General features: G+C 43.6%; 1 protein-coding gene across 8 annotated transcripts in view; it reads left to right on the top strand.

Moving 5' to 3' along the window:
- Akap7 (A-kinase anchoring protein 7) overlaps positions 1–18,882 on the top strand; it is a 115,917-nt gene that overhangs the window by 72,805 nt on the left and 24,230 nt on the right. Inside the window, exons 1-2 of one of the 8 annotated variants that reach the window (XM_063233489.1) lie at positions 13,128–13,599; positions 15,792–15,860. The exons of 4 other annotated variants lie outside the window; for them this stretch is intronic. In XM_063233489.1, the coding sequence (XP_063089559.1) occupies positions 13,152–13,599; positions 15,792–15,860 (517 nt within the window). In that variant the 5' untranslated portion in view covers positions 13,128–13,151. Of the gene's footprint in view, positions 1–2,260; positions 5,136–13,127; positions 13,600–15,791; positions 15,861–18,882 lie in introns of those variants that run through there. 3 more of the 8 variants (XM_063233483.1, XM_063233488.1, XM_005003112.4) reach the window with 3 other exon arrangements.

Raw genomic sequence — 18,882 nt, 5'->3', positions numbered from 1 at the left:
CTATCCCTGGAAGGTGGTTTTAGCCATATGGAGAAGACTTTCTGTGATGCAGCCGGGGCTGGAGTTGCTTCTGACTGAGGGCCCTCAGCTTTGATGCTGGTGTCCTGCCCTTTGTGTCCTCACCCTCGAGTCTGAGGCAGAGTTGGTGGGCATCCAGTTGGCCACTTGCATGTTGTGCCCGGTGGCAATGTGTGGGCCCTAGGATCTCCGTGTGGAGGACAGTGTAGGTCGGTGCAACTGGCCCACTGCTTGGAGGAGGAAAGGGTAGAGGGAGAAACACATCAGCACCCCACCTCCCATGGGGTGGACGGCATTCCAGGACAAAAACCTCTGAGCTTTCTAGTGTAACTGAACGTGGACCTTTGTCTGCTAAATGATTAATCATACAGTATTTAGCTTGAGAATATTTATATTGCTTAAATGCCATATGCCCACTCGAAGGTCCATTTAAGAGAAAGGGCTATTGTTCACAGATAGGTGTTTGAACACTTTTTCACTTATTTTTTGCAGTAGAAAAAGATGTATCAGTGTGTTTATCTTATAAATGATTTACTATTCTAATAGTTCACAAGGCTATACTTTTGTTGGGTCTTAAATTCTTTTAAAGTAGAGTTAGATTTATGTCTTTTTTTATTCTGCATACAAAAATGGAAAAATCTGTAAGACATTTGTGCTGCGTGTTGAAGTAGGAGGTTGATTTGCAGAGAAGCGTCACAGTGACTGCTAAAGTTACCAGCTAAAGTAGCCATTTTGTTTCTCAACACAGGTTTTTTTTTAAATGAAGAACTGACAAACTGTCATTTTCAGACTTGAATATTGACATACATTTTCTTGAAAGTAAGTGAGCCTGTCACATTAAGGTATAGCAACTGATATTACTTACTGCTAATGATGAAACTCAAGCTTTCAAGCAAAAACAAGAGTTTTGCAAATCTCAAGTTTATTAATATGAGCTCTATAACATCCCAAAACTTAGACTTCTCATCATTTTTTATTATAAGAAATTCTTCAAACAAAGCTAGATAGCACAGATGAGAACAGTGAATTCCATTATGATGTGTACCTTTGAAATTGTCATGACTCTCGGGGTACTAAAGATCCCATCAGCCCTGAAGTTTATTCCTGCTCCTTGCCAATCCATACTTAAAAGATTTTTCTTGTGAGATGGGTAAGAGATTAATGAACATATTCTTTAATGTCATATTGTGACTCTGTTATCAAAATTTGGATAATCTCTATAACGCAGGGAATCGGTATTTTTAAAATGACCAACGCATGCTTCAGAGTCACACCTGAAGAAAAGACCTATCAAAGTTCAAGAAATCTGTGATATATACAGTTGTGCCATAAAAAGGATAAATGTGAGTCATTTGTAGGAAAATGGATGTACCTTAAGACCATAATGTTAACCGCAATAAATCAGACATACCGTCTGCCTATCACGTGGTTTGTCTTATATGAGACATTCAAAAATATGAAGAATTTAAAGAGCAAAATTCCAAGTACACAGCAAGCAGGGAGATAGATGCTCTGCAGATGTGAAGGGGTCCAGGGAGGAGGCAGGGAAGGAGCAGGGCATGAAGGGATGAAGGTGTGTTATGCACGTCTGCCGAGTTCTTGCAAACGTGCTAATGAAAAAGTTCAAGATGATAGAAAGATCCGAAAGTAGAGGATGAAGATTCATTGAGAGGCTTCAAGGTTTTACATAGCAACCAACTTGGAAGAAACTATTACTGAGTTTTGATGTAATATCAAACAATATCCACAGTTACCTGAAGTTACTAAATATTTATAAACATAACCCACATAAACCAAAGTTCTTGGGCAAAAAGAGGAACTGTCAGCAAATTTTAACAGAGTAAAGACACCCTGAATCAAACATTGTAAATTTTCTATTTTAAGTCATGGATCCAAGTAAACCAGGAAAAATATAATCTTGATATTACTCTTGTTATTTAATTTTAACCAATATTTCCAACATATTTTCCAGTAAATTAATATTGGTGGCTACTGAGCTTTCTTTGTGTGCAATATAAGCTGGTTTGGTTCCTTTCTTAATTTTATTCCTCCTCCTTTGATTTCTATTTGAGAGCTCTGGTAAAAATATAATGAGCACAAAAATATCCCAGACTGACAGAAGTCTAGGTCTATGAAATGACTCATTTAAAACCATTGTTATGAGAAACTGATACCGTGTAATACACGAATGTCTCTTTTGTGGTGGGCAGGCCCCAAATTTTGTCATGTCTCTTTTGCACAGGCTGACAGGAAGATAATTAAGAAAAATTTCTTCTCTGCTTACACTGATTAAGATGAGTCTGTTTCAAGCATATTAGAAGAGAGAGCAGGAAAAAACAGTTTACCTGCTAGAAGAATGTATAGATATTCTTGTTTACTTGAAGATTTTGGCAGCTGAACATTTTCATTGTTCAGAATCATCAAATAGCTTAATGAGATCTGAGTGCAGAGTGTTTGGTTATTACATTGTGACACAGAAGTGGAGTGATATCATTTGTGGTGTCCACGGTATATCTGGAACAGCCAGATCTCTTAGTTACTATGTTAAGACAGAGAAGACAACTGAGACTACCCTAGGACTTGTGGTACCCAACCTAGAAAGTGTAACGATCTTGAAAAGCAGAACCTTTAATTTGTTAAACGCTGTATCTTAAATGTCAGTATTGTCCTTTTTGTACTCCAGTGCTCTGTGTTCTTTTTGGATGAAATGTACTTTCTAAAAAGAAAAGGCTTGGTCTTCTCTTTTATATGCCCCTAATAAAAAAGAAAAGCAACTGATACTTGGAGCTCTCAGGTCATTTCTTTACATTTGCTGAGAAGAAACCTCAGGAGACCTCCCTGCAGACACCCATCTTCACGATGGCTCACCATATTTTACCTGGTGCATCAGCAATTAATCTGGACATGGACACAGAGTGGCAGCTGTGGCTCAGGTTGTTTTGAAAGCCCATCCATCCTTTGGTCTGGTTTCAAACTTATGATTTATTAGACATCTGAGGCACCCTGAATATTAAAGGGCAGTGCTAAGTGCTAATTTTAACTTTCTGGCAAATTAAGCATCATGCCAGAGTGATGCACTAATAAATTATTTCTTGAGTTATTTGTGGAACCATCAGTTTTTAAGTGCATTCTTGAAGATATGAAGGTAAATGTTGAGCTCCAAGGAAAAAGGAAACAAATTGTGTGAATGAAGCTCCTAGAGTACAAAATCTGTGGTCAAACAGAGCCATTAAGATACAGGAAACTAGCCTTAGGAGACCCAGCAGTTATTGTTAACTACCCCATCAAATTACCTAGTTATGTCTGAATAAATTTTTCAGCACCCTAATTAATAGTTATTAATATTTTAGAAGCACTTAGCATACTACCTGATGTCTAATGTTATAAAGATATGAGTTATTAATATTAATATCAATACCAGTCCTTTTAAATATTTATTGCAAAAATATTCTTATTTCCTAAGCAAGAAATTGCTTAGAACACCCAGCTCATGTTAGTAAAGGTCTGCATTATTCCTAGAACTTTACTTTAAAAGTAGAGTTCATTCATTGCTCCTTCTAGACAGATGAAAATTGCTAACTGTGGTGCACACAAAGGCTCTTTGACTTTAAGCTGTCTTCTCATTTTGGTTGTTAGAATTAATGTGCACAGTGTATTGAACAGGTATTCACTGAAGTTATCCAGCAGGAAACACTGGCCTGCATGTTGAAGATCAAAGCCGGGCAAACAGGAACCTTCCTCTCCGTGTGTCTGCTTTCTGGTGGGAAGTTGTGCAAACAGACAGTCACCATAATCACAGAAAACCACAGAGAGAAAATGCAGTTAATGGGAACCAAATGAGGGTGCTTCTCATTCTGCCTGTTCTTAGGACAGGCTTCTCTGAAGTGGAAAGACTTGAGCTAAAAATGAGAATGCTGGAAGGAAGGACAGAGAGAGGGAGGCATTTTCCAGGCCAAGGGAGCAGCAGGAGAAGCCGCCTTGGGGAGTCAGTGAGGAGGTGCAAGTAGTTCCCCTTGCCCGTGAGTAACCTTCCTTAGGGAGTTCAGATCTCGTTTTGTAGGAGCCATCAGAGATGACACGATCGGATTCATGCTGTGGAAAGGTTACTCTGCTGGTTGGATTTGATCCTGGAGGAGGATTTGATCCCTGCATGCTCTGTACATACTGTGTGGAAATATCACTTGGAACCCATCAATATGTGCAACTAATACCTGTTAATAAAAATAAAATAATTATTTAAAAAAGAGAAGTCACCCTGCCAGGAAAAAAAGAAACAAGGTTTTCGAGAGGCAGGAGGAGGCTGAGTCCTTGGAGCAGTAGGGAGGCCGCTGCGCGAGCCTGGTAGCTCATAATCGCTCACACTTCACAGCATTTGTAGTGAAGGTGGGAAGAAGAGGTGCACTGCAGACCTGGTAGGCAAGGGGACCCCCATTTCAGGTTCTGGGCAGCTAATGAAGGACAGGGAGACGTCTCAGGCAGTTTGCAGAATGGGGCCGCTAGAGGCCTATGCCAGGGTAGGAGATAAAAGGGAACACAGGGCTTGCTGGTGGGGATGAGGAGTCAGGTTAGGAGCGCAGGAAAGCAGCTGTAGCCCAGGCAGACGGGCAAGGAAGGAGAAGTGTGAACGGAGGTGCTGTATCTCAGAGGCTGGGTGGTGTTTAGCGGCACTCATAGTTCAAGCTACAAGTAAGAGAGAGAGCTGGTAAACTTGCTTATTTCATTTTATTTTAAAGAGGGTGAAAGTTGCTTTGCAGCTACTTCCCTGAGAGCAGGAGGTCGAACAAGAATGGAAGCCTACACAGGGGGCTGGGAGAGACAGAGAAGTATTTAAATAGCAAATCCATTTCTTGTTTTGTCTTTGAGACAGAAACAGCAATAAAATAAAATTTCTGCTGTTTGTATGTGCATCTTCTACAGAGAGACATGCTGATAGAAACAGGGCAGTAATGAAGGTGAAGGAAACACAAAGTAGTCTTTGTTTCCTTTTATGAGATAAAAGTTTAATTTCTTCTTTTTTATTAACCCATGAAGGTTCCGATGTTTATCTGACTGTAATGTTTTATATAAAAAGCCTAATGAAATAACTATGGAATAAAAAGAAGTTTGTCCATTCCTGGCTCGCTTTGATTGTCTGTTGATTAAGGTGATTGAGTGAAGGAAACTGAATATGACTGTCACGGATTTCATACTTTGCACCACAGAACCAGAGCTGCCAGATGTATTTTCATTGCAGACAGCTCTTAAGCTGACAGTCTTGGCCCAGTGCTATGGTTTCACTAGGAAGTGTCCCCCAAAGGCCCATGGATTGACCACTCAGAGTTCAGAGCTGGGGTGCAAGATGTGGTTTGACCACGAGGGCTTTAACTTCATCAGTAGATTAATCCACTCATGAGAGCATCATTTGATGACCTCAGTGGGAAGTATTGGAAATAGGAGTGGGGCCTAGTTGAAGAGACTGGGGCATTGAGATGTGACCTGGGGACTTAATTGATCCCCTGCTCCTTCCTCTTGAGCTTTCTTCCTCTCTTCGGCTTCCTGGCCCCCATGAGGTGAGCAGCTTTCTTCCGCCAGCCCGCCCATCTGCCATGATGTGTCTGCCTTGCTGCAGGATTAAAAGCCCTGGAGCCAGTTTACTGTGGACTGCAGCCCATGAAACCATGAACCAAAATCAGCCTTTCTTCTTTTTAAGTCTGTAAATGTCAGGGATTTTGTCACAGGGATGGAAGGCTAACACACATAATAAGGTTTAGAGAAAGGTAGTTTGCAGTTTATTTGTTCTCCAACCATATTAGCAAGAATTAGTTTATAAGAGTGGCCTACATTTAGTCATATATGATAGTTTAAAATAGTTTTTATTAACATGCACTCATTTTTAGTGATTTACTTGTGGGGGTCTTTTTTGCTGTTTACAATTATTCATGGATGCTTTTACTACAGGATCTATTTTCTGTTACTATAACAATACCTGAATCTGGGAACTTTATAAGGAAAAGAGGCTTGTTTCACTCACAGCTTTGCAGGCTGACATCCAAGATCAAGTGGTCCTGTCTGTTCAGCTCCGGCAGGGGATGCTGACCATGTCACAGCGTGGTGGAGCACGTGCTGGCAGGAGTGTGTGTAGAGGGGCTGGTGTGGTAGGAGAGGAAACCAGAGGAGTTCTCACCTGCCCCTTTCTAACAATGCATTCTCTCAGGAAAAAGCCACTCTGGGAGTCCAGTGAAAATCCCTCCTGAGAATGATATCTTCCTGTCCTAAGGACCTTGTGCTGACCACCTCTGAAAGCTGCTTCCCCCCCTCCCCCACCCCAGTACTCCCATGCAGGGGCCAAGCCTGCAACACAGGAACATTTGGGGGATGTACCACATCCAGGTCACGGCAGACCCTTTCAGTCATTCCTACCTTTCAGAGACCACGTGTTTCAATAAAGGTAAACACAGAGCCCCAGCAGGCGTGCGTGGTTTGCCTGACCTGAGACTAGCCTGTCCCTCACTTTCTTCCCCTTTACTGTGAGGCTCTGGTCCCAGGGTGCTGGGGCCTGGCTTTCATCCTGCTGCCACCTGGTCCCCTTCTGGCTGTCAGTGAAGGCATGTGACTCCGTCTCATATGTGAGAAGTCTGCTGGAGAACGGTATTTTTTGCTAATAAGAGATTCAGAGGGAAGAGGATGGTATATTTTTAGCTGAAAATTACTGGGTGTGCATGTGACCATGGGCACCCTAAGGGCGCACAAAAAACTCAATGAGCAGGGGACGCTGGAGAGATGAGTGTCCATGATCTTGCTGAGCCGCTGACTTAATTAGCCCTAGCACAACACTCGTGCAGATTGTAAGAAATAATGACTTTTCTCCCCCCCCCACCTGCCCGAGGATCGAACCCAGGCCCTGACACCTGACAGCCAGCAGGCGCTGTACCGCTGAGCGCCATTCCCAGCCCTGACTTTTCCTTCTACTTAAATCAAGAATTTTGTTTTGTGATTTGCAGCTGAATGATCCCTAATAGAGAAAACACTGCAGTTGGGAGTGAAGGCATGTATTAGCAGAAAATAAACTCTGTTTTGGCTTTGGAGTTATTTACTCAGCAGTTCTGACAACCACCATCTGCACATAGATGGAGCAGAGTGAGTACACATTGGCATTGGTGGCCGCTGCATTTCAGCTGGGTCAAGGTAGACCGTACCGTTCCTGGCCCTTGCCGAAAACAGTCCTGATGTGATGGCCTTTTGCCTAGTATAAATGAATTTTCTCTTCATTCCTTAGGGATTTACTTTTGTTCTTTGTTATACTTCTAGATGCTATTAGGGAAAACACTGTGCTAATAATATATTGAGCTGATGAAGTCCTTCTTATTTGAAGCTGATGGGCCAGGAAATGTAACTGACAGTTGTCTGGAACAAGGTCAGGCGGTGAAGCACTTTCAGATCTAAATATAGATGGGGAGTCTGTTGGGTTGAGAATAATGAGGATCTTTGAAGATCTCCAAATAAACTAGAAACTGTAGAACCAAATTTTGAGTTGTTTACATTGTTCAGTTTCAAATAAGACCAACTCCTTGGGTGAGTTTGGCATCTTTGAGATCCATTTCTTTATTTCTATGGGTTCTGCTGCTTTCTGCTCATAAAGAGACTGCAGGCAGCTGAGTAAGGAATGGAATGCCCGGTGGGCAGACGCAGCATGCTTTATACTTTCCTTCCCTCTCTCCTCTCCCCTCCTCTCCTCTCCTCTCCTCTCCTCTCCTCTCCTCTCCTCTCCTCTCCGACCCTCCCCTCCCCTCCCCTCCCCTCCCCTCCCCTCCTTTTTTAACGTAAGGTTTCAAACATTTAACTTGACTTTTCTAGGTGACTTATGTTAGTTTTGTGATTTCATTGTCAATATGTGGGCAGTGGGTGCAATGGGAAGCAGGGCTGAACAGTTCCTGTGAGAGTCAGCGACTTCCTGTTCTTCCTCCTCCGCTGGCCGCTGAATGGGGTGACCACTTTGGGTGTGCTGAGTTCCCTCTTGTTCCTGTAGGGCCGTCCTTATGCTCCTTTAGCTTTGGTTCTCTCACCTGCTACAGCAGCTCTTCTTGACTTCAAGAGCTGAGTTTACCTCAAGAACCTGTGGGATGATCATAGAGGCACATAATACGCATTCAATAAACAGTGGCTGCAAAGAAGTTTGTGAATCAATATGGCCAGATGTGCGCCGTAACCTGTCAGCCTCTCCTTCCTTCAGGGGTGCCTCTTCTGTCTGTCCTCTCAGGCGAGACAGCACTTCCTCTGCTTTCTTTCTCTCTGGTATGAAGAAAAAACTCACTACACACATCGTGTCAAGCTGGGACACACAGGAAGAAGAACTGACTGAGTAGGAACCACCAAGGGGCCGTTTGAAAATTGGCAGGAATCAGAAATACAGCAGTAGGGATTTCGGCATGGCTGCACTTCATGGAGGACTTCTTTTATAACTCTGGTTATCTACTTATTTCAACTCCTTTCCTAAGTGCATGTAAGGTACATTCCATTTTCTTTCCTTGTGTTCTGTAGAAAAACGTAGATTTTTTTCCAACTAACTACTAAAATTATACACTATGTGGCTATCACAAAAACAAATGCCTATCACTTTTAGTGCTTGGAACAAAAACCCTGGAAAGAGAAGTTAAGAAATACATTGGAAATACGACCGACCTCAGGTTCGTGGGTAAATATACAAGCAAAGCAGCTTGGCCCCTGCGTTCACAGTTGCACCGTGCTGCTTTACCCAGGTACCTGAGGACGGGTCTTTCGGCTGTGGGACGCAGGGATATCCGTGATGATCCTTACTGACGGCTTCCAGCCTCTTTCCTGTATGGGCAGTTCCCATCAGAAGGGCCTCCAAACCCCGGTGTCTAATGCTGAAGTTTCAGATCTTTGCCTACAGCGTGCCTGCAGATATACAGCCGAGGCTAAGCATTCGGCTGTGTGGGGTCTAGAAAACAGACACACGCTTCTCGTGGATTATTTATTGACAGTTGATTTTTGTTTGTTTTACAAGAACACAGAGAAAAAAATACCACATTGAGTCTGTTCGCTGAACCTCCTTCAGGCCCAGAATAATTTCTCGTCTTTTATGAGCCCCTTCTTGCGTTTATATTTCCATTGTGGCTGTGGCGTTTCTGGCATAACCATTCCCTCAAGTGTGCTACCTGCAGTATAATGAAATCTTCGGAAGCGTGCAGGCGTGTCTACCTGGCTCCGGAATCTGGAGGGGAAAGCAGGTCTTCCCTGTCTCCCAATTCATCATCCAGTGTCCTCTTTTCTCTCCACTCTTTTGAATAATAGACATTTACTTTGTCTTTTGGCCCTTTACACATTTCCACAAAGTGTGAAACCCCAATTTCCTTTAATGAATGAGTTGGAGGTGTAGGAGGTTGGTAGCTGGTACAGTTTCATAGAGTCGCAATCTTACAACATTTAATCTTTATTTTGAGCCTGATTTTTCTGCAAGATTGCTCAAATGTCCAAAGGTTCTTTTTATAAGGTTACTCAGAAAGCTATATGCACACACACACACACACATATATATATATATATATTGTATTCAGTTGTAAGTAATCCAGTGAAAGATGCAGCCAGTGACATGGAGAATGAAATTTTTTGCTCACAGTTAAGAGTTATCTTTTTCCACTACTGATCATCAGAGCTGGTATTTCAGGGTACATGGAGGACAAGCAGCTGCTACCCCTGCATGGTTCTCAGTGTCGCTCCGGCCAGTGTTACCCTGATAGGAAAAATCCAGAGTACCACAGCAGACATAAGCAGCTGGCCTAACCATGGTTTGTCTGTGGCCAGGTGGGTAAGGAGAGAAAGCATGCTTTAGTTATGACTTTAAAGTTACGAACAGGCTGCCACATCATACTTTTTCTTGCTGAGGTGAACGTTCTAGAAATCTAGTGCAAGCAGATCTCTGCACTACTGGAAAGACTGGTCAGCCCTTCCCCTGGTGAAACTCTGAATGTCCTCAAGGATCCCCGAAAGGTGTCAGCTGCTCTTCCTCCTGGAAGATGGGTGCTCTTGCATCCCTAAGCTGTGGATCCAGTTGTCTCTATGGATGGCAGCAGTGTCAGTTCGTATCTCCAGCAGGAATCATCATTTTCTAAGTTTTTTTTGCCTTAAAATAGGATGATAGTCCTGTGCCAGTGCTAATAAAGGGATTTGGTGGCAAAACATGAGAAACAAAGGCAAGATTTCAAGCATCTTTCTACAGCTCTTGGCTTAATACTTTTTGCACATTATTTGGAAATTATAGTATAGTATTTTATAAGTATCTGAAGCCACACACTAATTGTGTGTACAGAATCCTGGATCAGATGCTGAATATTCGTAGAGCCAGACAAATCGATTTCAAATCCTGTCATTGTCACTTACTTTCTGAGAGATTTTTTCCCAAGTTCCATTTCAGAGCTTTAGTTTTGACATCTGTAAAATGAGGACAGTAGCCAGGCACAGTAAGCATACGTGTGACCCAGCACTTGGGAGACTGAGGCAGGAGGATTCTTGCAAATAAACACTCATTCAGATCAGCAAATAGGGTAGGCAACTGACAGAGGAGCCCACCAGGCCGCTACCTGGTGGTAAAAAGACCGAGCTCCACATCCGATTTGTTTGCTTCCCCTTCCCCCAGATACTATCTATCTGCTTTGTCGCAGCAAAACAACATTGTATAATGAAGGACCTGACTCCCAGTGAAGAGCTTCAAACCTTCCTGTAGAGGCCGCTCTTCCACACCCGCAAACGCCCCGGCAGTTCTGGGACCCAGACCTACGGTTTTCTGATGCTGAACGTTTAGGCTGGGTTGGGCGATGACTGGTGTTACTCATTTTCCTCGTTGAGGACTGCTCACCGCTGCTGTTTCTCCGAACGAACACAGTGATTTGGGGACAGCCGTGGACGGGTTGCTAGACTGTTATTTCCTTTGTTGTTTTGACCAGGAAGTCGTATAACATTAGACTGAAGAGCATCCTAAACTCCCGATTGCCTTATTTTGGGAGGGTGCAAACGAAAATAGGGTTGAGGAAGGTGAAGCGTGTCCAGTGCCCCCTGCTGGCCGGTGGCGGTGTCGCAGCTGGGGAGTCCGTTCCGCAAGGTTTACCCGATGTCCTGAGCATATTCCATATCCTGACTTTACCTTTCCCAGGACGGAAGGCCATTTATTTGCTTTATAGTCCTAACATCAATGAGGCTTATATTATTTCTTTTAAGGCTATTTTACATTTATATAAAAATCTTACATTTGAAAATGTACACCTATATTCATTCATTCATGTAATGCTGAATTGGAAAAGGAATAGTGGAAGAGTTTAAAATAGCTGCTGACTTGCAGGCTGATAAACTGTGAAGAAGTAAAACTGGTTATTTTATTTTTTTTCTATGAGATAGGATCCCATTATGCAGTTCAGGTTGGCCTTGAACTCACTTTGTAGCCGGGGCTGGCCTCAAGCTTGCAGTGATCCTCCTGCCTCAGCCTTCCATGTGCTGGGATTACAGGTGTGCACCACCACACCGTGCTACAAAACTCGTTTTGATAATGGAATTCAAATTTAAAATGACAGTGCTTCTGGGTAGAGTGGTACACTCCTGGTACCACAGCCCTCTGAGAGGCCAAGGCAGGAGAATAGCGTATTTGAGTCCCCAAAATAAAAAATAAAAAGGTCTCCAGTTGTAGTCCAGCCCGAAGGTCCTGGGTTCAATCCATAGTACCACTAAGAAATAAAAACTCAATAAATTAAAGAACATTCATTACATAATGAATGGAATGGCCCCTTTAAATCAAAACAAAATGATCATTATATTTACATTTAAATAGTGGGAAAAGGGAAAGCCATTTAAGGACATGCGATATTTCAAATGTTGGCTTTAACCATGTTAGCCAGTTTAAATGACTCAAATATTTGCTTTTTATTATATAAATCTTCACAATGTTTCTAATCTTGGGAAGTTAGACTGTGTTTTAATGTACGCATGATCCACAGAAATACATTAGTGACACACTCTAACCTGCCCTTTGACATGTTTATCAAACAGTAATTATCAAAATGCTGTCTTTCTGGGAAAAAATGCCAGGGACGGTGCATCTGTGCCTGCCAGCATCCTCGCTGTGTGTGCAGGCTGCGTTTTGAGATGCCGAGGATTCAACCCTGGGCCTTGACACTGAGCTATGACCTCAAATACCACCTCCATCCTGGTTCTTTTTTGTTTTCTTTTTTCGTTTCTTACAGGGTTGGGGATTGAGCTCAGGAGCTTCAGGTGTACTAGACAAATGCTCTACCACTGAGCTACCTGGCCAGCTGTATTTTTTAAAGACAGGGTCTTGCAAATTTTCCAGGTTGCCCAGGCTGGGGCTCAAACTTGCCAGCCTCCTGTCTCAGCCTCCCAGAGTGTTGGGATTATAGGGGTGTGCTACCATGCCCAGCTGGGGTTTTTGTTTGTTTTGTTTTTAATGCAGCATCTAGAATTTGTAAAATTTGATGACTTTATTTTTCCACACTGCTCTCTCTGGATGGGTGCAAACGCATATTACTCCCTCCACTTGAACTTCTATCACCGTCCATTTACCTCTCCTTCCAGCTCCTCGCAGATAGACATGTGAATCTAGTGAAGGAAGAATTAGGATGGAATTCCTGACACTGAGAACACACTTTCCCTTCTTTTCATTCTTACAGAGTCCTATAGTGAGGCCGATCTGTATGTGAGATCATGGATTTTAAACTATTACACAAAATCCGTGATCCCACATCGTTAAGTGTTTTGAAATTAGTTGCTTCTGAATTTGTTCAGTCATCATGGCTTGCTTCAGAATGGTGCCTGACCCTTTTCTTAGTGATACGTCTAGATTTGGGGAATCTCCTAGGCAATTGACGAATTGGTGCTACAATTTTAAAATGCAGAAGGCCGACTAATGCTTTAGTGTGAGAATAAGGCAGTGTTCCGAGAGCTGTTTCTTAACTTTAAAGCACAGTGCCCTTGGACGGCACCCTCTCCCCTGGTCTGGATCAGGGCTATTGTTTGTGCAGTTTCTTAGGTAGGGGGCTGTTTCCAAGCTTCTGTTGGCCTCCACACGCACGAGACACCCAGAAATCTGGGCACAAAAGGCAGCAGACAGAAAACACTTCCGCCTGGCGTGAATGTCCACGTGCCGTTCCTGCCTCTGTGGTAAGGAAAGGCCTCGCTGTAGGTTTTCTGCTGCCCTCTCCAGGCGCGTGGAGGGAGCCCACGCAGCACGCGGCGCCTCTCCAGGGCCGCCTCGCAGCTGCGTGCGAATCCGAATCCGGCAGCACAGGGCCAGGTCTCCCCCGTGCCAGCACCGAGCGAGGATCGCCAGGAGCAGGGAGGAGGAGCCTGCTCCGAGCTCCTCCGCCGCGCTGCGCTGCGCTGCCGGCCGGGAGCGCGGGCTCTGCTCTCTGCGCCGCCCCCGCGCCGCGCCGCGGATCCGGCAGGGTGCGCGCAGGGCGCGGGGCGCTGGGCGCTGCAGTGTTGCTGGGAGCCCGCGGAGAGGAAGCCCGAGAGGGATCGCCGCCGGGGCCATGGGCCAGCTCTGCTGCTTCCCCTTCTCCAGAGAGGAGGGAAAGATCTGTGAGTGCGATTTGTGCTGTGTGTGCTCGGGCTTCACTGCGCGCGGTTGTCTTCTGGGGTAGTTTTAGGTTTTCCTTCGGGAAAGACAGCAGAATGATCAGCTGTGATTTTTTGATGTGTATTTCTAATGCCAGGGGTTTAGTTCTGAATTAACTTTCGAACTACAGTAACTCAGCCCACAGGCTATGCGAACAGTGCAAAATACTGAAAACTCAATTTTTAAAAATTTGGCTGATATTCTCCCAGCCCATTTCCTTCACTTGATCTAAAGTCAGAGTTTAGTTTTGAGTTTCTTTAAATCACTGCCTTAGATTTGATACACTGGACAAGCCAGGCTTCGCATTTTTTCCCTGGAACTGGCATATTTTCTAAGCAGTACTCAGTCCCAACATGCAGGGAAGTAAAGCTGGTTTCAAAATGACGGATATTATACATTTGCGGAGATTTTTGTGTGTCCTCTGCTTTGTTCTTCATGGAAGGGATTCAGGTGGAACCGTAAGATCACCCTAAATGGTCGAAAATCTCATTGAATATTTTTAATTCAGTGTCAGGTAGAGCTCCCGTCAGCTTACAGCTCTGAACACAGAATTTAAAAGTGGTGCTATTTGCATAGAAAATTTTTTATCATTGGCTTATGCTGTCTTCACTTACGTTTCAGCTTTGTTAAATAGGCTACTGGCATTTTAATTAGCATGCCGAAAAGAATTTGCCTTACATTAATTCCCCTCCAATACAGAATTTTTACTTCCTTTAAAACAAAATATTTCCAGCCACACTCGCCAAGTCTGCAGCCACAGACCCATCATGTCACTGCTTAATTGTATTTTAAATAGGTCTGCAGAATTTCTTGATCTCTACTTTAGACACTCAGAGATCCACATCTGGCTCGTATTTCCTGCTGCTTCTTCCTTAGGAAACTGGCCAGAGATAGGTTTTTTTTAAAAAAATTAATACCTATTCTGTACCTACTCACTAGGGCAATAAGTCAGTTTTTACAGTCAGTCTTTTGGGAGTGCTTTGAAATCAACGTTGGGAGACTTTGGAATGTTTGATTGTGAATGGCAGCCAGTAAACTGCGCTTTGATTTTATTTGTGAAAATGATGCTGTGCAGCGTGTGACTGCCCTGGTCTCACAACTACATCCCTCACTTTCTCACAACAGGCATTGACATCCTTTTGGCAACCCAGAACTTTCCAGATAATTGTCAGAGCGATTTATTTGTAGATTCTAGAGGATTGATTTCATTTTTGGAAGACAACCCTATCTAAAAATGCTTAGCACGGACAGGTGCAAGGATACCGAATTCTTTCCTTACCACGTCTTTGCTTCCTGTTCTTCTGCTAGAGGTTTTCCTGTGGAGCGCTTTCCTCTGTTTCATGTCTTCTGTCTGCCAGCAATTTCCTTGGCTCTTCTGAGGCAGTGGAATCTCAATGCAATGAGGAACTGTTCTTTTCTGTCCTTCTTACCTGAATCTGTTTGAAAGCAAAGTCTTGTGTTTTCCACTCAGTTCTCCCTGATACCGGTCGGTGCACTGATTGATGAGAGGCTGTGTTCCCTGGGGTCCCTTTCTCAAATCCAAACTCTGGCAGAGGAGATGAAGGGTGGCAGGAGGTGGTGTCTGAAGTAAGGTCCTAGTGCAGAGTGCCCAGTGCGACCCTCCCCCACTCACTCTGTGCATGTGGTCGGTCTTACCCGTTCTTTCCTCCTCTTTCTGCCGTCTGCCATTGATTCTGTTGATATTTCAGTGATTTTTTTTCTCTTCTAATCTGCACACTGCATTTGTACTCCCCTTGCATACATGCCCATGTATTTCAGAACTGCGTCTTGGCGCTGTTTGATTGCTCTGCTATAGGGTGGTCTAAGAGAAGGTTCTATGCGAGGCGTGGCGCTGCTATCCAGCTTGTAATACGTGCCTAGCAGTGCTTAGTGCAGGGGCATTTTAGAGAGCGACAGAGAATTCTCAAAGGAAGCATAGCCATCAGCACTAGCTGGAGGCCTCCAGTCTGTCCATTGTCAGAAGAACCCACAAGACCTTTGGGGGAGGTTAGCATTGTTCTGTTGTTCCTCTGCTGTCCTGTAATTCTTTGGTCAAGGGCGGTGGCTGTGGGGTGCTCCTCCAGAGGAACACTCAGTTTACTGAGAGTTCAGTGGGCTTAAGTTTAAATTTGTGGGTGTCCTTCTTGAAACACAGGTGAGTTGGAAAGTTCCTCCTCTGCAGTCCTACAGAGATACAGCAAGGATGCACCCACCTGGCCTAGTGGTAAGAGTCTAGTGACCCCTCACCTGTCCTGCTGGGCCTTCTGCTTTGGTCTTTGGTGATGGTGATGGTGATGGTGATGGTGCGGTGGAGGTGGTGGTGGTGGTTAGAACTCTAATTTAACTGATTTATCAATGTTACTGTTTTAATCTGTTGATAGTGAGCAGAATGATTTTTTAATCAACCAGTTGTTCAGGGGCCTAAGTTCATATGGAAAATTAATTGAATGCTTAGCTGAAAATCTTGATAATAGGATGAACCCTGACACACACCTGAGCTCTGTGAGGCTTTCGTATCAGGGAATGCAGCGAGAAACAGAGAATACCTTTCTGGTCAAATCTAATACAGTTTTTCCAAATTGTATTCTTTTTTCTTTTTAACATGCACTGAATAGAATATGCTGAAAATAAATACATGTTTCTTGAAAGATTAGGCACTTTCTATTCCTATATAGGAGCGTTTTTGACATTAAAAATAGCTGTGGATATTGTTGGAGTAACAAATACATGGCTGTTCTGTAGTGTAGTTTTTCAGTTTTTATTATTTTGTTTTGTGTTGTTTTCTGGCAGTGCTAGAAATTGAATCCAGGGGATTCTGCGTGGTAGGGAAGAACTCTCCTGCTGAGCTGTCACCTCCACCTTCCAGGGAAGTAGTGCTGAAATCTTTTATGAATTGTCTAGTTTCTCCTCCTGAGTTACCTGAAAGCTGTATCTGTGGACAGAGGAATTGCACAGGCTTACCAGTCACTGCAGTTTATCTGTCTCACCAAATAAACCTCGAATGCAAACTTAGTAGCTAAACAGACACCTCTACAACTGCTTTGAAATTATTTTCCTTGCTCTTTCCTTACTGCCTATGTTTCCATTTTGAGGAACCAGGCTTTGTATAAAAGAAAGTAGAGGAATGTGCAGAGATAAATGGAACTGTTTCATGGGATGTTTGATCCCTGGCCCCTGGACGTGTCTTAAACGCAGTCCAGGGAAACCAGTCGCTCCTAGTGAGGGGAAAGGGGCTAGCCCTGAATGAGATATTTGGCTGTGTTAGCTCCTCTCTCTGGTGTTCTGTGATGCTGAAAACAAAATATGAGGATAATTTTTTTAAACAAGACACATTTTTATACGTGAAAAATATTTCAGTTAAGTCTTTGTGAGTGAGATTTCTTACCAGGACCATTTATGGTATTCATCCTGTAAATGGAAGTCAAATCTTAAGTCTGATGGTTTGGAAATTGGTGATATTACATTAATATATAAGTTGAGGTATGCAGTTTGGATTTCATCTCTGATGAATACTTACATCTCTATTACTTTCTTGTTGTTAGTACAAGATACCTGACACAAGTTGAAGGAGGAAAGGTTTATTTTGGATCATAGTCTTTGGCAAGGTTTCAGTCCACAGCTGACTGGCTCCTAAGCAGGACGGCATGGCAGAGGAGAAATAGTTTGTGGCCGGGCAGGCAGGAGGTAGTAAACCTTTCTTCTTTCCCTTTTTATTCCATGCAGACAGCAAACCTATTGGTTGGCATCACCCACGCCCAGAATTATGCTAATACACTCAAAGGACTCATCCAGTATCACAAATGTGCGAGCCAGTTACCTCCCAAAAGCTCCACCCATGAGCACTTGAGGCTTTGGGGGCATCTAGGTACTTTTGAATCATAATTACCATGTAGTAATTTTCCGGTTATACTCAGGGAAATCACATTTAGATTTTCCAGTTCTCTAGAATGCTTCCTAGAAATCCGGTTGCTTTATACTTTTACACTTTTCTTCTGCTTGTAAGCTGCACCAGCCTTATGGTTATCTTTTTTTTTTTTTTTTTTTTTTTTTTTTTGTCTTTTTTCTTTTTTTATCGTTACCGGGGATCAAACTCACGACTGCCTGCTTGCAAGGCAGGCACTTATGCCGCTGAGCTAAATCCCAAGCCCCTATGGTTATCTTTGCTCTGTCTGCCGACTCTGTGTTATCACAAGGGTTTCCAGCACCCCACATTCAGGGCACACATTATAGGCCTGTGTGGGTGCACCAGACCCTAACAGTGTCTTACCTGGAGAAGGCATGTTCTGGATTCCCGTCAATGCAGCACACTTCCCATCAGGATACAAGTATGAGGAAAGGTTGGTATAAATCAGCGTACTGCAGGGCAGAATTTGCCAGTCATTAACTACCATGATTCTGAAAGTTCATTTTGTTTCTTATTTACCCCGTAGAGCTACAAGTCTAGGGAATAAACAAAAGAGTCATGTGGATGAGAAACTATTCTTTCCCTTTCCCTACCCCTCTCAGTTTCCTAATTTACTGAACATTTTCTCTGTGCCAGGTAGTAGGGAAGGATTATTTTCAAAAACCAGTTATAAAATGTAAGTGTCTGCAAATGTATGTTCCCCAGCTGCCCATTTCAGAGGAGACGTTTCTGGAAGCCAGAGGAGCTAGGGGACTTTCTGAGTTACAAAGTCCTCCAGGGCCATTATGGGGACAGCAGCTGGCAGGAGGCCCAGATCCCAGGCAGCCTGGTGTCGGTGGCTCCTTCTGAAGAGAGCTCTGTGCAGCAAGGGGTAACTCCAGGCTACGTTCTGCACGAGTCTCAGTGGGCCATAATGGGGGTGGGCAGCAGGGATGTGGTGCAGTGAGAAGCCCTGAGCTTTCCTCAGGAAAGATTAGATTTTCCCGCATTACGTGATATATACCGAATTAAGTATACTAATAGGAGGGCAAGTGTCAGTCATGATGCTTATTTTATCTCCTGTGTACCCGCTTGTTAATTCTTAGGCTATTTGGTAACTATCTTTCCTTTGTTGTCCTCACATCTTTCAGGAGTTTGCCTGGATTTTTCCATCAAATGCTGGTTGTTCGCAGGTTGTAGGATTGTTCCAGCTCTGGGACCAGCTATGGGCTGCTGTGAGCTGTGCCAGAGGTATAGTAAGGTAGTGACGACTCTCCCAAAATAATGTCTTGTGGAGGAATCTGAGCCTTTAGGCTCGGGCTGGCAGAACTGTTTGAGAACAGGTGATAAATCTCTTCCTGCA

This window comes from Cavia porcellus, unplaced genomic scaffold (genome assembly GCF_034190915.1).
Source record: "Cavia porcellus strain 051 isolate PalLab524CR breed Dunkin Hartley unplaced genomic scaffold, mCavPor4.1 scaffold_22, whole genome shotgun sequence".
NCBI lineage: Eukaryota > Metazoa > Chordata > Mammalia > Rodentia > Caviidae > Cavia > Cavia porcellus.
This window is presented reverse-complemented; position numbering and strand designations above follow the sequence as displayed.